Source organism: Ylistrum balloti, unplaced genomic scaffold (assembly GCF_031769215.1).
Source record: "Ylistrum balloti isolate Yb309-2 unplaced genomic scaffold, AGI_CSIRO_Ybal_v1 Utg369668, whole genome shotgun sequence".
Lineage (NCBI taxonomy): Eukaryota > Metazoa > Mollusca > Bivalvia > Pectinida > Pectinidae > Ylistrum > Ylistrum balloti.
The window spans coordinates 2075965-2098800 of NW_026781915.1; the positions used below are offsets into that span (position 1 = coordinate 2075965).

At 33.9% G+C, this 22836-nt stretch overlaps 1 protein-coding gene across 1 annotated transcript in view; it reads left to right on the forward strand.

Annotated features, from left to right (window-relative positions):
* Positions 1 to 7934: 7934 nt before the first annotated feature.
* Positions 7935 to 22836, forward strand: part of LOC132561604 (phospholipid-transporting ATPase ABCA1-like) — a 37641-nt gene continuing 22739 nt past the window's right edge. The window contains exons 1-21 of the mRNA XM_060226306.1: positions 7935 to 8000; positions 8318 to 8414; positions 9113 to 9254; positions 10509 to 10642; positions 11363 to 11490; positions 11802 to 12053; positions 12896 to 12994; positions 14465 to 14756; positions 15443 to 15570; positions 16429 to 16527; positions 16993 to 17295; positions 17445 to 17538; positions 18030 to 18141; positions 18528 to 18704; positions 18929 to 19151; positions 19626 to 19847; positions 20220 to 20424; positions 20799 to 20927; positions 21423 to 21600; positions 21963 to 22094; positions 22592 to 22731. Of these exons, the coding sequence (XP_060082289.1) occupies positions 7935 to 8000; positions 8318 to 8414; positions 9113 to 9254; positions 10509 to 10642; positions 11363 to 11490; positions 11802 to 12053; positions 12896 to 12994; positions 14465 to 14756; positions 15443 to 15570; positions 16429 to 16527; positions 16993 to 17295; positions 17445 to 17538; positions 18030 to 18141; positions 18528 to 18704; positions 18929 to 19151; positions 19626 to 19847; positions 20220 to 20424; positions 20799 to 20927; positions 21423 to 21600; positions 21963 to 22094; positions 22592 to 22731 (3352 nt within the window). The remainder of the gene's footprint in view (positions 8001 to 8317; positions 8415 to 9112; positions 9255 to 10508; positions 10643 to 11362; positions 11491 to 11801; positions 12054 to 12895; positions 12995 to 14464; positions 14757 to 15442; positions 15571 to 16428; positions 16528 to 16992; positions 17296 to 17444; positions 17539 to 18029; positions 18142 to 18527; positions 18705 to 18928; positions 19152 to 19625; positions 19848 to 20219; positions 20425 to 20798; positions 20928 to 21422; positions 21601 to 21962; positions 22095 to 22591; positions 22732 to 22836) is intronic.

The following is a 22836-nucleotide window of genomic DNA, read 5'->3' on the forward strand; positions in this document are numbered from 1 at the left end:
AAAAGGCCGCTGTACACTTTAGCTGACGTTTAGATAGTAACAGCTTTTACTCTCATAGTATAATCATTTAATTATCTCCCTGACACAGAGGGCTTGTTATGAGTTACAGTTTTCGAACTTTACATTGTTATTGTAACTTTCCTAAGAAATGTTCATAACCATGACAACTGTTACGTATCTCTTTAGTCATCTCATCGGTATGTCGCCGCTGTGCCAAGAAGTCTGGGGCAGTTTTCTGGCGGGCTAGAAAGCCACGCGTGCGGAACAGTCACGTTTTTATTTATCTATAGGTCTATTTTTATTCATGACAATTCTACCTGAGGTAGACTTATTCATGTGTGTAACCTAGGTAATATATTCTCGGTACATGTGTACTGAGTGCGTAAAGAGTTCCTGGTACACACTAAAAGCCTGATAGCGTACTATAAGGAAACGCGGCGTGGTTCCTAGAATTGGGCAGTTATTCCAGACATAGCAATCGGATGCCATTAACAAATGCCTGCAGCTCAACTTAGATCCAACTAAAGCTTTCGTATTTGTTTAGAACCAGACAAATATCATGTACATATCAGTCATATCACTCATTCAACAACAATGTTACTTCAGCTTTCTTCCAATGCCAAGTTTAGAAAACATGATTATTGTCAGTTCAGAAACAACCGTTAAAAATGGCCAAAAAGTATATCTGAAGAGAGACTTGATCATTGATAAGATTTTCTCTCAATGTTTTTTAAGCACTTGATATTCGAGCGAACGAGAAAGAATAAAATAAATAGAAATATTTACAAAATTATAAATATAATTATATAAGTTATCAAAGATTAACATCAGATGCAGCATAAACATTTGGAAATTTGCTTATCAAAACTCGATGTAGTGAAACTAAAAGACGATGATAATGATATGAATTGGCGCGGACTTCCGGGGAATTGGGTCGTTTCGAATCTAATCGTTCTTTTAATTAATATTTTAAATAATGGTCGAATTTTGTAATACGATATACCGTCAGGAACCTAAAACCATATTTATTCATTCATTTATTATGATAGAAACCCAAGTGTTACATGTTATCGTCCTGATTACGTTACAGGTCACTTATTTATATTAAGTACATGTACTCGAACAACGGAAATTAATCTGGTTATATTTTCTATCTAACACCGGTGGTATGTTAATTAACCAATCTAGCGAAAGAAATAGTTCTACTTGAATTGTATCTAAAAACATAATTCTTGTTTAAGTTGTAATATTGAAACTTTACATCTTTGCAAAATATGACAATTGGGTATAGACCTCAAATAAACGAAACAATAGTAACGTAGCAGACAAACAGTTATATGTAAACATAACATGCCGTGTGCACGTGTTCATGACAGACGTTCCGTTTACACCGGAAGTGGATTGTATGTGTGTATATACCCCAACTCTGGGTTAAAATATAGAACGTTTACGGTAGTTACGCAAGATCTGCAGCCAATTTGACTGCTTTGTATTTGTGTATTTGGAATGGAGAGGAACACTTCTGTTGTTTGACAGTTGCACACACTTTTAAGGTAAGTTTGTTACTTATCTTCGGGTTTACTTTTCTTAACACAGAGGTCTTTCGATCGGTCATTAAAGGGATGAGAGAAATATCGACTGTCGATCTGGCACTATGTATCTGTAGGTATAACCCGGCTAGCTGGAACAATAATAAATTCTACATTGTCAGATCACACACCTTCATGTAAATGAAGAACACAGTACTTAAAATCCTATGTGGGAAGATGAGCAGAATTTTTCAGAAGATCGAATTCAAACACTAAATGTCATATCTGACAGTTGTATTTTCTGATCGGTAATAAGCCAATTGCAAATTTATTTTGATGCCTGTGACAATGCTGTTTTTGTTATCTAGTCTCACTTATACATAGAAGATCAATGGAGTAATTGCGACAGTATTAAAGTAAATTTTCAAGACAATCTCATTATCTGCCCCTCATCAGGACACAAAATATAAGAACATACATATATTCATATATTAAAAAGATAACATCAATAGTTTGCTAACATTTTCATGCCTAAAGGCCATTTCAGGTGAGTGTTCTAATGACATGATAACAACATGATAGCCACTTGGCTTGAAACCTTTAGTGAATGATTGTGTTCAATTTACATTGGCGTCTTGTAATACTAGAACTGATAAAAAAATGCTAGAGGATTACAGTATATTGTGAGATATAGAAAGAGCGGTGCCTTGTAACATCCATGACTTCCCATGGGTGATTAATCTTGTATTCTGTGCTGATTCCTCACATTTTCAAAGTTTGGAATTATTTATGACATATTTGGAATTGTTGAAGTCAGCACAATAACTTTAGATGATAAATTGGTCAACTGGCAGGCTCTTATGTTATAGGAGTATACCAGAACCAGCCCAACTCTTGTGTTAATTCCAGACCAATTTAAAAGGTCACGACAAGTCCTTTTAACATAAAGTGTAATAAGATATTGTAGGCACAAGGAATATATTTTTGGTATATGATTTGTTGTTTGAACAATATTAGAATAAAAAAGATTTTGTATTGAAAAAGTCTTCTTATCCATGCTGAATATTGAGTCCTTTTGAATATTTTGGAGAAATTATATATGTGTTCATTAAGTTTGCATGTGAAGTTAAAAAAAAAAACTGAAATCAAACCCAAATTCCATGATATGAATTAAAGGAAGATTGACATTAATACTCTGAAAAAAATATAAGGGTACCATGTCTTTTGTAAAGGTAAACATCTTCTGTTTCATCAAGGACACCGCCACATAAATCTTGTTCTTTCTAAGTAAGTGAATGTCACCTTCCAAAAGGAGCATGGTTCTCATATTCTGAGTCATGATAATGCAGGACTTTAGAATACTGCTAGTGAATTGTAAAATATGTTTCATGATTTGTTTATTTGTTCATTAGTGTTATTTTGTACAGTACACAAGATCAATAATATTTTGCATATAAATTGATCATGTGCTCATTTATTTTCTGAATACATTAATAAGCAACACCTCCTATAGTATAACTGAGTGTTAATTATGCCATTAAAGATTAGAAATGTTTGATATTTAGTAGTGAATAGATATTTTGTATAATTAAGACTTTAATAAGTTATGCTCTCTCTGAAGAACAACTAAGAGGTTATCTGTATATGTGTACATCCATAGAAACAGTGATGTGAACTTTTTAGTACATACAGCAGGTGGGGATAATAAAGTATTGATTATTCTTGTGTTATGTCTAATGTTGAAAAAGGTAGCAGTAAATTACTTAAATTATTTTACTGAAAAGTCACATGATAAGACAATAAGATCAAACAATTGTAGAACATCCTGTTAGGTGTGCCACACTGAAGAAGATGTGACTCAGCTGTAACAGTTAATATCCTTATACACAGTCAGGGGAATATAGATGCTAAAGGTAGGTCATTTTCTCTGTAGGTTATCTTAATATGTAATGTCCATAAGTGGGTATGTCATTTTATCAGAATCTCAGTAATTTTTGTGACTGGAAATCTTACATCTGTTGAGATCAATCACAACACAACTTACTGTATTATATTTTGTAGTTTGTTGACTGGTTTCGCTCTGTTTAAGATTTCTTTTACATAAAGTTTACATCAACATGATAACAGACTCTGGTAAGGGGTTAGGAGTCTGCATTTCATGATTATAAAAAAAGACTTGTTGTTATTTAGGAAAAAAAGACAGGTGTTTATTTAAACTGTAGGTTACATTTTTGTGGATTATATAGATCAGAATTACAAATAGAGAATATAAATTACACACGTTTTTTTTAAAGATCTTCTTTGCCAGTCAGTCATGACTTGAAAGGTTATATAACCTTGTCCCCACTAGAGAGGTTTTAATAACTATACAATCAGATACAGTATAGAGGTTTTAGGAGGTAAAGAAAGTTGTTCTTAATACAGAGGTTTTAACAAATTAATACAATCCAATCTAACAGAGAGGTATTGGGAGGTATAGAAACTTGTCCTTAATACAGGAGTTTTAATATCTTAATACAATATGATCCAATGAGGAGGTATCAAAACTAGTCCATAATAGAGAGGTTTTAATATCTTAATACCATCTGATGTAACGTGGTGGTTTAAGGAGGTATCAAAACTAGTCCATAATAGAGAGGTTTTAATATCTTAATACCATCTGATGTAACGTGGTGGTTTAAGGAGGTATCAAAACTAGTCCACAATAGAGAGGTTTTAATATCTTAATACCATCTGATGTAACAGGGTGGTTTAAGGAGGTATCAAAACTAGTCCATAATAGAGAGGTTTTAATATCTGAACACAATCTGATGTAACGTGGTGGTTTAAGGAGGTGTAGAGGTATAGAATGAAAGGACATGACTAGCTTTTACAGTTAGGGTAATTGTATAATAACTATGTCAAATGGCTGCCATTGGCTCTGATTGTTGGTGTTAATTAAACAAAATTGTATATCAATGTTGCCATGGTCACTACAGCTACATGTATATTTAAGACACGTTTATAATCCCTAATGGCAGGTAGATATGGAAAGCTGCTGATGATAGTGTCCTCAACAGAACCTTTCACCTATATGTCTTACATATTGTCATCAGTCTCATTAGTAAGAACAAATCTTTTTTTATTTACAGATGTCAGTTTGAGATATAATACAATGTACCATGGTTACAAAAATCTGACGATTTAACTTTCATTTATTACAATTAAAAGGAATTAGACAGAAAATGAGGCACACAGAACAGTTTAGTCCTCCATAACACCATTATATGTTAAACTTGTGAAATGTTTGGATATAATTGGGATAGTATTAGGTTTTGAACAGAGAATATACTGTATGATATCAAGGTATTGGTCATGGTTGATTGAATTGCTAACTTTGTCATGTGATTTCGCTGTACACGGAAGGTCGAAAAATGTACACGTGACATTGTGTAATGTATTTTTTAAGGCTATGTAAAAGTGCAGTATATTGTGTAATAGATTTTAGAGTTTATGTAAATCTATTTCTTTGTGTAATGAAATTTTGCTTTTCATGATTGTATCAATCTGTGGACATCAAATTTTCTCTGCTGGAAATAAAAGAGGAGTTTTATGAAAATTGCAATTTATGTATGTATAATTTATGGAGGGAATGTTAGCTTTTGATATACAACATTCACTTTAAACTTAATATAATCAGCTTATCAAAAGTGTGTGATTCATTCTGTGGTACAAAATAATGACAAAAGGATGACCTGGTTCTGCTTTGTTCCAGCACATTTAAGTGACTTTGTAATTACAAAGCTAAACAAGAATTAAATAAACATACTATGTACATAGGTGATTTGACGATTGCCCATTGAGGGGTAAGTTGCGGTATGATATTTGAAAATCTGTTTAAATTGTTGCAGTTATATTTTCTACTGTGATATGATCACCAAAAGAAATTATTTTGACTTTTCATATTATTTTTTTATTTCCATTTAATTTTGTTTGTAAATTTTCAAAATGTGAAAAAGTATACATACAAAATTTGTTATTATTAGTTTAATACAAATTAATTTGTATTAAACCTTTGCCTTTCTGTATCCACAAATGACAATTCTAAGATATGATAGATATAATAGATAATAACTTGGTAAAGTTAATCAACAGGAATTTGAATGTGCAATGATTCTTGATGCATACCATGAACTGTGGAAAAAAAGAATAATTGCTTGAAATTTTAATTCTTTAATGCTTTTCCGAGACGTCCTTAGTAAACTGGACAATCTGAAACATGGTCAGTTGATGGAAGCGAGCATGAATTGGTGCTGTAATGCGGAAACATGTTTTTGAATCCTTATGTAAAAGATGACAGAGTTGTCCATGGAACATGATTCTTAGATATAAAAGAAATAGAAGTCAATGATCTTAGGTATTTCAATATACACTGTATTTCTAAAGTACACTAATTTGACATGATTGGAATGAACTTTAAATTTAAATTGAAATCATTGGATATAAAAAGTGAATATTCATTAGAATATAAAAAAAACCAAATCGATTCTTAGTAAGGAAAACTTCACAATTTCATTGTAGGTAAATTTGTGGCAACAAATACACTCTCTGATACATGTACACATAAATCAGTGACTAGGCATGTAGAAATACTGACAATATTTGACATGTTGGCATAGTGCTCCATTGGAAATAGTAGAATCAGAATTCCATGAAGTTGATAAATTCTGAGGTAAAAAGGATTGCTATTAAATCAACTGGTGTCCCCTTGCCAGTATGGAAGTTTAAGCAAGACTGTCCTTTATTAAAACCAGCGTTTTTTTCATGGATATGAATAATATATTTATTGACAAACAATTAAGTAACCCAAGGAAACCTTGAGAGGTTTAGACTCGTTGTGATAACACACCATATGTACTTAACTACCTGGTTTATACATTCATTGTAAACTAAATGCGGAAAAAAAACCAGACAGGTTCTACCTACCGGGTACCTACCCACTCTGAACAATCCTTGGTTGGATTACGGCATACTAAGATAATTTAATGGCGGCCTTGTTCTGCAAGAGTCTGATATAATAAAAGATGTATGTATATAATCCCTGTAAAAATAACCTGTATACTATAAAGATATAGAATACAGGTTATTTTTTTATATATTCTTATCAACAGAATATCTTATTTCTGTGGTTATTAATCTTTTCTTTATAATTAGTCCAGACTGTTTTTTGTTCATCTGTCAGACCGGGCAAGTCAATTTATGAAATAATGACCTACCTACTGCTCTGATTTTACTTTCTGAAGAACTTTGACTAAGCCTTTTAAGGCCTAGATAATCAGTTGCAGGTCCATCATGATTTATACCTGAATTGATACATTAAAATGCCAACATAAATCTTTCCGTTTAAAATGGAGGCCGCGTTACACAATGCCAGGGCCATAATTTAGAACATACCTGCTAACATATGTAAGGTATACAGGTACAGGTATATTGATCATACAAGGATGTGTTGACTGATTCATCAAAAAGCTAATTGTGGTAACAGTGCTTGCCAGCTCTGGATCTATGTTTGATTTTGTTAAATAAAGCTTAAAACTTGTTCTTTATTTCACATCAATCAATATAATGCATACTTATTGATTTTAATATAATCGTGATCTGATACAATCAAATGTACCTTGTGGCCTTTTGTCATGGAATGAGTTCACAATAACCTAGCTGGCATGTGTATATAGTACAAGGGTAATAGGAAACAGTGGATAGACCCTTTGTCTTTGACATAAACTGTGCGACATTTTGATTTAGCAAAGTTATAATCTATGTCATTATTTAAGTGACTTCATGATCATGGAGGTTGACATATTTACAATATTTTTAAAACCAACCTATGAAGTTTTAAAGCAGAAGAAAGAACTGTTGGTCATATATCTGAATGGATATTTCACTAGCGAGTAAAGTGTTTATACAAGATGATTTTTTGGGTATCATTTTTTCACATTTTCCAGTATTAAGACCTATCAGGTATCAACTTGATAGTGTGCAAATATTAAAGTACCTGTATACCTTTTAACCACAAACCAACCTGGCAACATTTTTTTTTTTTTTTGTAACTCAACAAAATATAGAAGTGATAAGCACCGTTTCCTCTGACATTTCCTGAAGATTTTGATATTTACTTAAATATTTTAAACTTATGTATGTTTTTTTCTTTTTTTTTCTATTAAAAAAAGAAAATTACAAATGCATTTGTATCTGTAGTGTTTTTAATTGGTTAAAAAACCTGACAAATTGGGAAAGTGGAATAAATTTCAGGTAAGTGGTCAGATGATATGGGTGTCTTGGTAAATTTTTGTAATATAAATTCATAAGAATTTAATATGTTTGACTTACTTCCACAGACATAAAGAGTGAGCATATCAAAGCAGGATGGGGTTTGGGTCGCAGCTGCTGCTGTTGATGTGGAAGAACTATACTCTCCGCAAGAGGCAAAAAGTAAGTGTTTTAAGTTTTATACATAATATGTTTCATTTTCAGCATAAATTATATGAATAATAAATACATAGGGATGGAATCAATTTCTGATAGAGACAATCATCGAATGTAATTAGTGGATAGATAGAATTAATTTATATATTATTGATAACTTAAAGTTTAGCATGAATTATTAATGTTTGAACTCAAACATTTGAAAAGGATAGTCAGGTTCAGATTATCACAATGTTTTTATCTGTGATATAGGAAACTTTAAATGAATTTTAAAATTGAAAATATTTTTCATCAAGTAATTTAAAACAATCCTTCTTTTCCAGGTTCGACTGTTACTTGAAATAATATTTCCATTGACTTTGTTCTTCATCCTTGTAATTGTCCGACAGCGTCCTGATCTCAAAACCAATCATGGCAATTGTAAGTTGTACTACAAGACACACTTGTAAAATCTAACTTAGAAAAAAGAAAAGGTGTAAGATTTTTGGCTGCCCATGACACATCGTTAATATTGACCAATGATAAACTTACATTATGTGTATTATTGATGAAAACTATTGATATTGCACTCAAATACCTATATTACTGGTGTATGTTTATTTGATAATATATCTTGATGTTTCCTGAAATATTTTTTGAACTTGTGGATGTTGTTTTGTAAGTAGAACACTAGTAAGAATAATGCATGTCAAGACAACCATAGTAAATATTCATGAGAGATTTTATTCCACAATCTGTTCTCACACAGGGACAGTAATAACTCAGTAAGGGCAGTGTTGGCCCACACAACCTTTGATGAAGATCCAAGGTGTGTAGTTTGACATTCCTTACCAGTGATGATGTGGTTTCTCGGGAAGCTGAGAAGTGGACAGATTTGTGCTGTCATTGTTCTCCTTGGGCAAGACACTTCACCCAGATTGCTCTGGATGTCATGTAACAGTCCTCCTGATGATTGTTAATAAGGTAGCCTCCTCCTATGTAAAGGAGATCCTGCCTCAAAATGATTATGGGTGATCACTGGGCAGTAAACCATCTAAATCAATACTGTTCTCACATACATTTATATGGATAACATGGATATTTACATGGTCACTTAAATTTGTTGGATTTTATGACAGGTCACTTTGAGGGGAAGCCAATGCCTAGTTCTGGAAATTTACCTTGGCTGCAGGGACTGGTGTGTACTTACAACAACACATGTTATGACACTGTCACTGCTGATGAAATGGCAGGTCAACTGGAAACATTCAACACCTCCCTGTGAGTCTTACCATGCAAACCAAATCTCTTCATCATTTGTTGATATAACTAAAACACATACATACAAAATCTGTAAAGGTAGAAAAAAAATAAAACAAAATCTTTCAGGGTCAGGAAAAAAAAAAAAATTCTGTCAAGGTCAAAAAAAATAAAACAAAATCTGTCAAGGTCAAAAAAAATAAAACAAATTCTGTCAAGGTCAAAACAAATATATACAAAATCTGTCAAGGTCAAAAAAATAAAACAAAGTCTGTCAAGGTCAAAACAAATAAATGAAAATCTGTCAAGGTCAAAACAATAAAACAAAATTTGTCAAGGTCAAAACAAATAAATGAAAATCTGTCAAGGTCAAAACAAATAAATGAAAATCTGTCAAGGTCAAAACATATAAAACAAAATCTGTCAAGGTAAAAAAAAATAAAACAAAATTTGTCAAGGTCAAAACAAATAAAACAAAATCTGTCAAGGTCAAAACAAATAAATGAAAATCTGTCAAGGTCAAAACAAATGAAACAAAATCTATCAAGGCAAAAAAAAAAATTAAACAAAATCAGTCAAGGTCAAAACAAATAAATGAAAATCTGTCAAGGTCAAAACAAATAAATGAAAATCTGTCAAGGTCAAAACAAATAAATGAAAATCTGTCAAGGTCAAAACAAATAAATGAAAATCTGTCAAGGTCAAAACATATAAAACAAAATCTGTCAAGGTCAAAAAAAATAAAACAAAATCTGTCAAGGTAAAAAAAAATAAAACAAAATCTGTCAAGGTCAAAACAAATGCAAGCAAATTCTGTTAAGCCATCAAGCTCAGTCCCTTAAATTGAAACAGTTACAATATTCTTGTGGTTGTTGGAGTAAAAGTAAAAGAGAGAAATTATTCAAAATAATGGTAAGTGGGAGAAAATATCTTGTAAATGATATGTTGAGCTAAGTAATGCCCTCAAATCCAACTGCATTCTCAATATCATTTATATGTGTTGTTCAACTTTATGACACATTTCTGCATTTTTTTTTACTTAGAAGTTGATAACTGATTGTTAAAGTAGTCCAGTATTACTTACTCTAAGTGCCTTGTACAAAGCACTCTGTACTATAACTTCAATATCAAAAGTATAAAAGACATTTATAATATCATAATAAGTAATATGTGTGAAAAGTGAAACTTAAAGAGTTCCTTAGTAATACTGGGACAAAAGTGACAGTTTTTCACTATTCAGTTGTCAATATTGTAACTATTGTTTCCTGGTTTCAGATTAACTGAGATAGTAAGCGACTTGACTCGTATATTAGAAGATCAGAATGCGTTAAATGTGTATCAGGACATTGTATATGACTACTATATACTGAGAGAGGTGATCGGAGGTATACAGAATGGTACTACTACAGGTAGGTTATACAGAGGTAATCAGAGGGATACAGAATGGTATACTACAGGTAGGTTATACAGAGGTGATCTGAGGGATACAGAATGGTACTACTACAGGTAGGTTATACAGAGGTGATCAGAGGGATACAGAATGGTATACTACAGGTAGGTTATACAGAGGTGATCTGAGGGATACAGAATGGTACTACTACAGGTAGGTTATACAGAGGTGATCAGAGGGATACAGAATGGTATACTACAGGTAGGTTATACAGAGGTGATCAGAGGGATACAGAATGGTATACTACAGGTAGGTTATACAGAGGTGATCAGAGGGATACAGAATGGTATACTACAGGTAGGTTATACAGAGGTGATCAGAGGGATACAGAATGGTACTACTACAGGTAGGTTATACAGATGTGATCAGAGGGATACAGTATGGTACTACTACAGGTAGGTTATACAAAGGTGATAAGACTATACAGAATAATGACTAATTATATTAAATTGTAGACTTTAGACTGTAATGGGCCAAATAATGGTGATGATTCATTTATAAATTTTCCTGAAAATTTATCATGATGTTCAGTAATTTTGCTGTCATTGATATTTCTGATGTAAGCACAACTATGAGATGTAATTCATTACTGATTCAGATCAGAAGTGGTGGAAAAAGGAGTAGGCCACTTGCCTGGTGACCATTGATGATTTTTCATGTATATAATAATTTCCTGTAGGTTCGCTGAGTCTTGGGAATTTTGTGGGTAGCAGACAAAATTTGACCGATCAACTTCAACAGCAAAACATTTCCTTGTCACCAGATGTTATTGATATGGTTCTCAACTCCTCCATCAACCTCAACAGGGTAACATTTTCTCTTATAAACAATTTTATCTAGGCTTGTTCTTAATGACAATATCTAACTCCATTTTAATTGTTTCATCAAGTGTATTAGTATAGTTACCATTGTTCCTTTGATATCTTTATAATGGATCTTTAATAAAATGTTGCACATCTGGTAGTAAATTTTACAGCATTGTTGTGAATAGTTGACTAATACTGGTTCGTTAAACAATGTATAGACCATAAATTGAACTCTTCCTTCAACACATGAGAGACTTCGAAGAGGAGGCAACTTTAAAATGTACATTATATCTTTCTCATTGTTTATTGCAGTATGATCTCTCCACTGTCAATGAAATACTGACTGACTTCAGCACCTGTCAGCAGAGTCCTCTTGTGTCTTCAGCTGCTGATTTCCGTACCCTACTGTGTAATACAGGAAATCTCTCTCAGCTGTTGGACTTCCAGAACCCAGGTGATGCTGCATATGTTGCGAGCCAAATCTGTGGCCTGGATGCAAGTGATTTTACAATGGCTTTTGAAATTCTTAGGAACCAGACTGACCCAAATGGGGTGGTAAATGAGGTAAATGTTAAACCACTCCAGCCCTCTGTGTTGTATGTAGATGAGGTAAATGTTAAAACCACTCCAGCCCTCGGTGTTATATGAAGATGAGGTAAATGTTAAAACCACTCCAGCCCTCTGTGTTATATGAAGATGAGGTAAATGTTAAACCACTCCAGCCCTCTGTGTTGTATGAAGATGAGGTAAATGTTAAAACCACTCCAGTCCTCTGTGTTGTATGAAGATGAGGTAAATGTTAAAACCACTCCAGTCCTCTGTGTTGTATGAAGATGAGGTAAATGTTAAAACCACTCCAGCCCTCTGTGTTGTATGTAGATGAGGTAAATGTTAAACCACTCCAGCCCTCTGTGTTGTATGAAGATGAGGTAAATGTTAAAACCACTCCAGCCCTCGGTGTTGTATGTAGATGAGGTAAATGTTAAAACCACTCCAGTCCTCTGTGTTGTATGAAGATGAGGTAAATGTTAAAACCACTCCAGTCCTCTGTGTTGTATATAGATGAGGTAAATGTTAAAACCACTCCAGTCCTCTGTGTTGTATATAGATGAGGTAAATGTTAAACCACTCCAGTCCTCTGTGTTGTATGTAAGGAATGACATTTTATTGCCATGAAATATATCCTCACTGGCTATGTCCTATTATAACTACAAGCTTGAAAAGATTTATTTCTTTTTTTTTAATTTAGAAAATACAAGTACTATTTCTTTGAAAAATAGAAGAAAAAAGAAGATGAGGACCAAAGAAAAAAAGTTTCCTATTTTAAAAAGATTGTTTTTTACACTTGTAGCTGGTGCATTATTTAGTATTTATGGACTTAATGACATACTTCCTGTGTATTGTAGATTGACAACTTCATCACTAATACTACAGGAAGGACGCCAAGAACAAATCCGGCCCAACTAATCTCGATCTTTGAGCAGATTAGTAACACAATTTCTGATGTAAGTTTAGTATTCAGATGACAAAATGTTCTGTTGCTATATATGGGTATCAGGGAAAAGATATTTTTACAATTAAATCTTAAAATATTTACTTGAATTTTTTTCCTCTCATTAATTTTGTTTTTCTTCAAAACTTAAAATCTGAGACAAAGTCTCATGGTGAACTATTGCAATCACCTTTCCTAGTGCCATGTGTCATGCATCTGTAAACAATACAACATTTTCAAAAACCCTGCCCTAAGATAAACCAAGGTAGGGAATTATATAAGGTTCCCAACACACAGGGGCCTAAGGGGCAAGGCCAAAAGAGTCTAGTTGACTGAAATTTAAAAATCTTCTTCTCAACACCCAGATATGGTAGAATCATCAAATGTTTTTCATGGATAGAAACATCTTAAGGTGTTTTACCAAAATTGTGAATTTAAATGGCCCCAGGGTCTCACTATTCCCCTATGGGAAGGGGGTAAATGTTACTATAGTTTCTATAGGAAAAATAGATTTTTGAGCATAATTTGTTTAATTTCCATTGGAAACGTTTCAAACTTAGAATTATTAGCAATGGATGATTGCTTGATGGTATGCATACATTGATTCTGACTGACCCCAAGGGACTGATAGGCGGGGCCATTAGGATTCAAATTGACTCAGATTTCAAAAATCTTCTTCTCAATCCAGATACTGTGGAATCAAATGCTCTTCATGGATGGAAGTATCTTAAGGTGCTTTACCAAAATTGTGAATTTCATGGCTCTAGGGTCTCCTATTTCCTGGTGGGGAGGGGGTAAAATTTACTAGTTATATAGGAAAAACAGATTTTTGAGCAAAATTTGTTTAGTCCTTGTTGGAAATATTTCAAACTTGGTTAGAATTATGAGCAAAAATTAATGGGCTTATGGTATGCCCATATTGATCCTAGCTGACTTCATGGGGCTGATGGGCGGGGTCTAAAGGGGTCAAATTGACTCAGATTTCAAAAATCTTCTGCACAGCATCCAGATATGATAAAATCAAATGCTCTTCATGGATGGAAGTGTCTTATGTTGCTTTATGAAAATTGGAATCGCTTATTTTCATGGGAGGAGGTTAACTTTACTATAATTTTTCATAGAAAAAAATTGCATTTTTGAGCATCTTGTTTCTTTCCCAACGGAAATAACTTTGTAAGAATCATTAGTATAGGATGACAGTTTTGATGGTATGCATGTACTAACACTGGCTTACTATCATCAATGTCGCAATTTCTTTTTCGTGACACTTAAAAGCTACTTACCCATTAACCTTTATATTCAATATTGCTTATTTCAGGTGACTGTCAATATGGCTAGACCTCTTGTTCAAAATGTATTTTGTTTTGAATTGGTAATGCATCAAACCTCTATTAAACTGCTGAAAATTTCTTTCTTACACTTTAGAAAAGGTACAAAGAATAAAGAACTACACATTCTGTATGAAGGATTATCTTTTTCACAGGTTACAAATTTGAGGAACAATGCAGTTAGCCTTGCTCCAATCATGGACCTGTTTCGGGATATTAGCAGTGCGAATTTCTCCGTTTTATCGGTGTCCTCTCTTGGAAGTATGATATGTGGCAGGGAAGGCACATTTTTTGGTGAAGCATTAGATGATAACAGTCTGGGGAACCAAGAAAGACAGTCTAACCAGGGAGATAAGCCAGAAATAACCAGCAGGGCACCCACAGTCACTGCTAGTACTCCATCACCGAGTGATTCTGCCAGGAATACACAAAACAGGTCTTATACTTGTAAGTAGCCAGTGTAAATGCATGTGCAATGTCCACGATATAGTAAAACTTCCAGAAATTGAAGTGTCAGGATCAAGATTTATAAAAATACAAAGTCTCAGGGTGACCTATTCCGATCCCCTTCTGTCCAGTGGCGTGTGTTGTACATTATACACTGTGCATTCTAAAATTTCAGTATTTTCGACTTTTTCTGGAAAATTCCTGAACCAATTCCAAAGAAATTTTACAAAAACCTAATGGTGCACCAAAACTGTAAATGATATTGTTCCACAACCCCAAGGGGCCTGAGGCCCTTGGGCCTCTTGTTTTGTTTGCTTTTAATTTAAAGAACTGGTATGTACTGGAAATAAGAAAGAAAGCAATGTAGAGGCAATGTAAGAACAGTTCATTAGCTTTGTGCTTTATGAGTAGTATTTCTGAAAGTGTTTTGTTGAAACTTGAGGAATCATTTTCTGAGATTTTGTTGCATGTCACAAGGATTGATGGCTGTGTGCATATATATCGGTATACAGTCACTTGGAACAAGTGCCTTTAAATTGATAGAGGCTTCAATGTGTATATAAAGTGTATAGTTTATGATTTGAAGCCTAACTGATAAGAACAGTTAAGTAGTCTTTAAGTAGACAAGTTTGTATTTTGTCCCTCATTCAGATGTTACAGATATCTTGCAATGTTATATTTTCCAGCTGATTTATGTCAGAGCCTTGAGTCGAATATTCCGTCTCAGTACATCTGGAAACTGTTGAAGCCAATTTTACAGGGAGATATTTTATACTATCCTGACACGCCTGATATACAGATAATCATCAAAGAGGTTTGTTATCTCACTGGACACCTACTAACCTGTAGGCTAACATTTAGAAACTGATACACAGAAGATCTTACATAAGTTTCATAACACTTTGAAACTCGGATACATAGAAAATCTTACACAAGTTTCCATTTTACTCAGATCAATGAGGCTATGTAGAGGTAAAATGAAAAGTTCATGATGAGTCTTTTAAATCGATCTGAATTGCAAACAAATGACATATTCTGTTTATCTCTTTCTGTATCTCTTCCTGATGTCATAATTCCATTACCCCCATGAAGTAATGATATCACATGGGAAACAGTGAGAACCTTAAGCCAATCACAGCACTGTTAGGTCATATTACATGTATGTAATAGCAAGCATATATTACTGGGTGTTATTACACTGATAACAATGCACCAGGGTAGTTATGTGATAAAGATAGCTTATGATTGGTTATTGTCATTGAACTTTTAAAACCCATATTTTCATTAAGCTTTTGATATGAGAATATTTTTAGGCTGTAGAAATTTCATGTTCTCAGATGAAGAGTTTCACAATGGTTTTCGGTGAAACACAACAAGTTCAGATCTTATTCATGTGTCATCAGAGAATGAGTATTTAGACTTTGACCACATTTCTTTTCATGGTTCTGGAAAATAAACATCTTTCATTTACCATATTGACCAAAATGAAATTATTGTAATGAGTTCTTTCTGAAATATATTCATTGGAGATGATATTTTTTGTTCTTTTTAGATTGTAAAATAACCTAGTTTTGGACGCCTGATTTTCTTTTTATTTTTGGATATTGTGATTTTATGATTTTGTGTTTTTATTCACCTTTAAGCTGATTATTTCTTTTTTCACTACCTTTAGACCAACAAGACTTTTGAAGACTTGGCTAGATTCAGTGAAGCTGCGATGGTGCTTGATGCTGATACACTAATGCTGGAATCTTCCTTAGATATGCTGACTGTAAGTCACTAGCAGTTTAATATCTCTCAAATATTTTTCAGATATATTTTGTTTAACTTTGACCTTGTGAGGCAATTTCAAATTGACTTTAATGTAAAGCATTGGGTGAATTGGTGGCGCAGTGGTAATGCACTTGCTTTTCACCTAGCCGTCCAGAGTTTGATTCCCGAAACGGATGTGAAAAGGTAAGGGGTCACCTGCTCAACCATGTGGGTCTTCCCCGAGTAATCTGATTTCCTCCCACAAGAAGACCCCTCTCGTGCTTACATCGGGGTCAACAAGAGTGATCAGTATAAGTTTAAATAACTTGTTTTGCAATTGTTGTATAATAAAGAAAGTTTATATTATTGAAAATGAAAATGGAAAAGAGAACTGCTGTAATAATTTCATTTAATGATAAGTTTTAAAGCTACAACTAATGTTAGCAATGATGTATTTGTTGACATGTGCTTCATTTGGTGACAGAATTTCACAGGATCTTGCCTCTGTGAGTTACTGGAAAATGCCACTGCTGGTTTGGACTTGGCTCAACTCATCACATCCGAGCTATCCTTTGTGCCAAGCTTTCTGCGCAATTTTGGGGTACAGGAGGTGGAGAGTTATATCAACAGTAACCAATACTGGATGATGATCAAGAGTTCAAATGAGAGCTTTTGTAAATATCTAAACAATTATCTTGTCAACGGGCAATTAGAAACCAACTTTGACCTTCGAAACACTTTAGGGATGATAGAGCAAGTAGCAGGGATGATATCGGGATACACACAGGTAAGGTCTTTATTTGATGCATTATTACTTTTTTTACAAGGTTAATTGACATATTTTAATACGCCCGGTTTTGATTTTTTCACCTTATTCTGACCTTGAGGTGCCTTGTGAATGTCATTATTTTGATCTTGTTTATCTTGTTTCCACAGTGTATTAAGTTTGATAGATTTCGTGGATTCAACGACTACGAACAATTTGTACAAGCCAGTAAGGCAGGTATTGGAGCAGCCACATTTTTCGGAGGTAAGCGATCTGATGTTTCTAAGGTTTATTGACATAATGTAAAATCTGTGGAGGATCTGCATGACTATCCATTCAAATGATATTTATGAAACAAGTCTTTAAACATTTTTTTTGAAGGCCAAGTGAAATGAAAAAATTTGATACAACTTCCAAAAATCTCAGAAGAAATTCAATTGAATGCAAGATTCTGCTGATTGCATAACATTTATCGTTTTGCATTGTTTGTGAAAATAACATTTTATCAGTCAAAAGATTATGTAATGGGTGTTATAACATTGAAAATGGGGAAGGTATGCATTTACAAATGTTTGTGATAAATGTTTTTTTTTTAATTCTCAAACTTGTCATCTCTTAGTTTTCACTTTACTTAGTTATAACTTCTAACAAGAACAGTAATCAGAAGAAACTTGGCACCACAGTATTCTCCAGCTTCTATCCACTAGTATTTCCAAATAAAACATCATTATGACCATATCCAACATTGTTTTCAGCCCTACAGTTTGATGAAGTGAGGATGGACACTAACAAAAGGCCAACTTTCGTCAACTACAGGATACGTATGGACCCTGATAAAGTTGATAGCACCAAGAGAGTCCAAGACAGGTCAGCATCCGACTATCTTTCTGAGTCTTATGTTAGAAACTTGTACATGTCTCAGTGTCTGGCAGGTTCCACATATTAGAGATTTCTGGAATATTTTACTGCTGCTTGGTGTAGACAGATATATGTTTCTGTAGAAACCAAGGCTTGATGTGACCCTGTTGTGAGTGGTTATATATTAAGAATACAGATATGTTTTAGCTGTTTTCCTCAAGGTAGATAAAGGCAGATTTCTCTTGCACCAGTTAACACAGAGAAACACCTGTATAGTACTAGGGTCAATTTTTTAAAGATTTAATCTGTGTTTGTCATAATGTAATCCTTTATCACGTGAGCAGTCCATATAGGCTTGTGTGACTGTCTGAATACCAATTTCTTCTGGTTTACAGATACTGGCGTCCTGGTCCCAGACGTACACCAGGTATTGATACCAAGTACACGACGTTTGGTTTCTCTTATATCCAGGACATGGTAGACCATGCTATCATTCGTTTACAGACTGACACCAAGCAGGACACTGGCATTGAGCTTCAGATGTTTCCCTATCCATGTTACATAGAGGACAAGTTAGTATCGAATGATAATCTATGGGTCACATGAGCAGAAAATATTTGATTACAATATTTCAGGGATATACAAATGTATGCAGCTTTCATTTCAAATATATGTTTAATGCAAAGATATGCACATAAGGATAAAGTATAACAGGCCTTTTAATAGCCATATTCCTCTTTTATCACACGATATGCATGCTACAATAGAAGTTTTTTTATGATCTATAACATTATAGGTTTGTGTATGCCATCTCACGGTCGCTGCCACTGTTTCTGGTGCTAGCTTGGGTGCTAACTGTTGCCATGATTTGTAAGAATGTGGTGTATGAGAAGGAAAAGCGACTGAAGGAGGTGATGAAGATCATGGGACTGGGTAACCTGGTTCACTGGATTGCCTGGTTTATCAACGCCTTTGTTGTCATGTTTGTAACCATTCTTCTCCTAGTCATCCTTGTCAAGGTCAGTGTGAAGGTCATCACTTGGATTTTAAAAACTAGTTTGATATCAATTGCTATCACCATTAAATCTAATTTTAATTTTGACTGATAATACTGATATATCTTGTACTGGTTATGTAAAATACTGTTAAATATCTGAGATTGAAACAAATACTGCCATTTTGAATCTTGAAAAACAAAATTAAGACCAAAAACAGAGGAAAGGAGAGAAAAGAATGGACAAGATCCAACTTTTAAAGAGGAAATAAAAATCAAATGATGATGGGTGCCAATATCCCTGTTGGATCCCTTGTTAAATGTTACTGACTGGTTTTCACAAGAGGAACGATATTATCAGTAAATTTTCTGTGAGATTTCATTCAGTAATGCTTTAAATGTGATACATGTTCATTTCACAATTAAATTCAATGCAAAATGTGTCCTGATCATATCAAGTGTACTAGTATTTACTATCAGAGTATATTTTTTTCTTTAGGGAGGAAAAGTGCTGGAGTTCTCCGACCCATCTGTACTGATATTTTTCTTCACTGTGTTTGCCATTTCTACCATCATACAATGTTTCCTGATCAGTGTGTTCTTCAGCCGAGCCAATCTGGCTGCCTGTTGTGCAGGCTTCATCTATTTCTTGCTATACCTGCCCTATAACCTGTCTATTCAGTGGGAGGAACAGATGACTGGTGGTCACAAGTTCCTTGGGGTAAGTCATGAAAACAGGTATATACCGATTGTACACTAAGCTTATTGGTTATGTTCTGTTTTGCAATGCATTCACTGGGTATATTTCTCTGGGCATATCATGATTTAGCCTACTTTTACTTGCATGTCATGTTGAAATTTGTAATATTTGATGCAAACAAATGAGATTTATAGAAACGTTTCTTCATTTTTTCTGTTGCTCTGTTTATCAATTCAAGTTTGATATTTATACTACCTAAACCAATATTGACCTTTTTTATTGTAGAATAGACAGCCTGTTGTTCACACTTCGTTTTAACCCTTATTATAAATTAAATTACCAGGTATGACAAAAATGATAAAAATTAAACAAGACTTTCCCATTTTAATACAGAGTCTGTCATCAGGTGTAGCGTTTGGGTTTGGCTGTAGCTACATTGCCCGCTATGAAGAGCAGGCTATAGGCATCCAGTGGTACAATCTGGCAGAAACTCCCTCTGTAGATGATGACTTCAACATGCTTTACTGTATCATAATGATGTTGGTTGACTCTGTCCTGTATGCCATAGCTGTATGGTACATTGAAGCAGTGTTCCCGGGTAAGTTTGAGCCGAAGTTTTAGTGATTGTGTTGTGACAATAGTTGTTAGATTCCCTTTAATAACCACAGTGTCCATCCATCTCTGTGTATGTAGAAACCTATTTTTGATCTATAACTCAACTTGTCAACCAGTGCTGGCTTTTGTATTGAAACTGTCAGTCAGTTATTTCACCTCTGATGTGTTTTTGTAATTGAGATATTAGTTTGCACAGGACAGCTCTTGGTAACATTACAGATTGTGGAAAGGTTTTTAATTTTTTAAAAAACATTATTAAGTTATTAATGAAATTATAAATTGTAATTTAATATAAAGGTCATCTGTTTGAATTGAAATAAAAAAGAAATAACAGACGTGTGATTGTACTTTGGCCAGGTGACTTTGGAATTCCTCGCAAATGGTACTTCCCCTTCCAGAAGTCATACTGGTGTGGTACCCAGGGACATGTGGTTGATGGAATGGCCTACACTATTGGAGAATCTACATTGGAACTCAATGGTTCATGTAAGTAGAAAAACATGTGGACTTATTGTTGATGGGATGACTTATAAATACAGGTTAGAACTGATAGGTTGAAGTGAGTGGGACTATGTGTAGATGTGCTGTTGATGGAATGGTTGGAAACATGGTTCATGGGAAATATATTTACAAGGTGGCATACTTTGTATTTGCTCGGCTTGTTAAAATATACACTAAATCTTGTAAGACAGGTCAGATGTCTGAGAGATTCTTGTACAGAGAATAATTGATCAGTTTGATATCATATACTTCAAAAAGCCATTTGTTTAAAAAAACAAATCTGTTGGGGATGAAATTTGAACATTTAAAGTCTTACTTTACAGTAAATGCAAAGGGCTAACATAACCTTTGATTCAGATTTTTGAGTGGGCTTAGTTGATATTTGTGTCCAACTGAATTAGATATGGATGTTCTTATTGCTTGCTTATTATAAGTAAATATGGTATATGTTGTAAATTGTAATAAGTAAATCTGTTGTAGCTGTAAGAACCATGGAGAAAGAGCCTCAGCACAGACGTCTGGGCGTGGCCATAAGGAACCTCAAGAAAGTTTACAGCCGGGGAAAGAAGGTGGCAGTAGATGGACTGACATTGAATTTCTATGAGGGTCAGATTACCTCCTTCCTTGGCCATAATGGTGCAGGAAAAACCACTACCATGTAAGCCTTCATGTTGGTAGTGTGGTGGAATTGTACATTGTTGGTGCACTATACTGTATGAAGTGAGGTGTTCCTTAGTGGAATAAACATTTTTTTCTTATTTAACTCATAAGGGAAAGAATCAGCAGTGTTGAAATGTGGTAACAGTATACTCAGTTGTAAGGATGTAATGTTGTAATGAAACTTAGTTTTGTTAGAATGGAGACAAATTTTACTTGAAGTGAGAGATAAATTCTCAGTAAATATATCACAGTAAGCTGTGTATACTTGTTTTAAAACTCCTCTTTCGTTGCTCATAAATAGAAAATTTATCTCTTTATTGTTTCCACGATGTTATGACTGTACACAATTTGTTTCCTCAGGTCGATTTTGACCGGACTTTTCCCACCAACAGAAGGCACAGCCTTCATTTATGGGAAGGACATTAGAACAGAAATAGATGAAATCAGAAAGAGCATTGGCATGTGTCCCCAACACAATGTTCTGTTTGACCAGTAAGTGGTATACAATGTAGGTTAGAATATAGCTGACACCAACACGAACTTCAAGAGTCAGGTTACTGAGATACTGATATAAATAGGTTTCTGTGATTACTGTTAACTGTTTCTTGGAAGGAGATATAATTGTCAGTTAAAGTGAAAACAAAAATTATATCTCTCTACTTATGATCTGGAAATTCACTTTATTTTTCAATTTTTAAAATAGAGCATAATGTGTAAAGACTTAAAGTACTGATACAGATAAGCCTTAAAACAACTGACCTAGATTTGTAACCATAGTGGTAGGAATTTTGATACAGACCGAAGATAAACAGAAAAATATTTTCTCGTATCACTCCCAGTAGTGCAGTGCTGCATTGGAAAATGTGTCATCAGCCTAGAACATACATAGTGGCATACATCTTTAAAACTATGTCAATAAAGATAGAGGTTAAAAAGTCCGAACATTTATCTAAATCATTTCTTTAATGAATATTAATTTCCTTCAATAGTTTAACAGTTGAAGAACACTTGTGGTTCTTTGCACGAATGCGAGGATTAAGCCCTGAGAAGGTGAAGAAAGAAATGGAACAGATGATTAAAGATGTAGGCCTACCACACAAACGAAAAGAACTCTCCAACAGCTTATCAGGTGGGTATTTACTTTAATGTAAGTGTAGAATATCCCTTATAACAGAATCAATAAAATATAAAAATTCCCTAAGGTTTTGTTGACCCAGGCAAACTTAAATTGTAA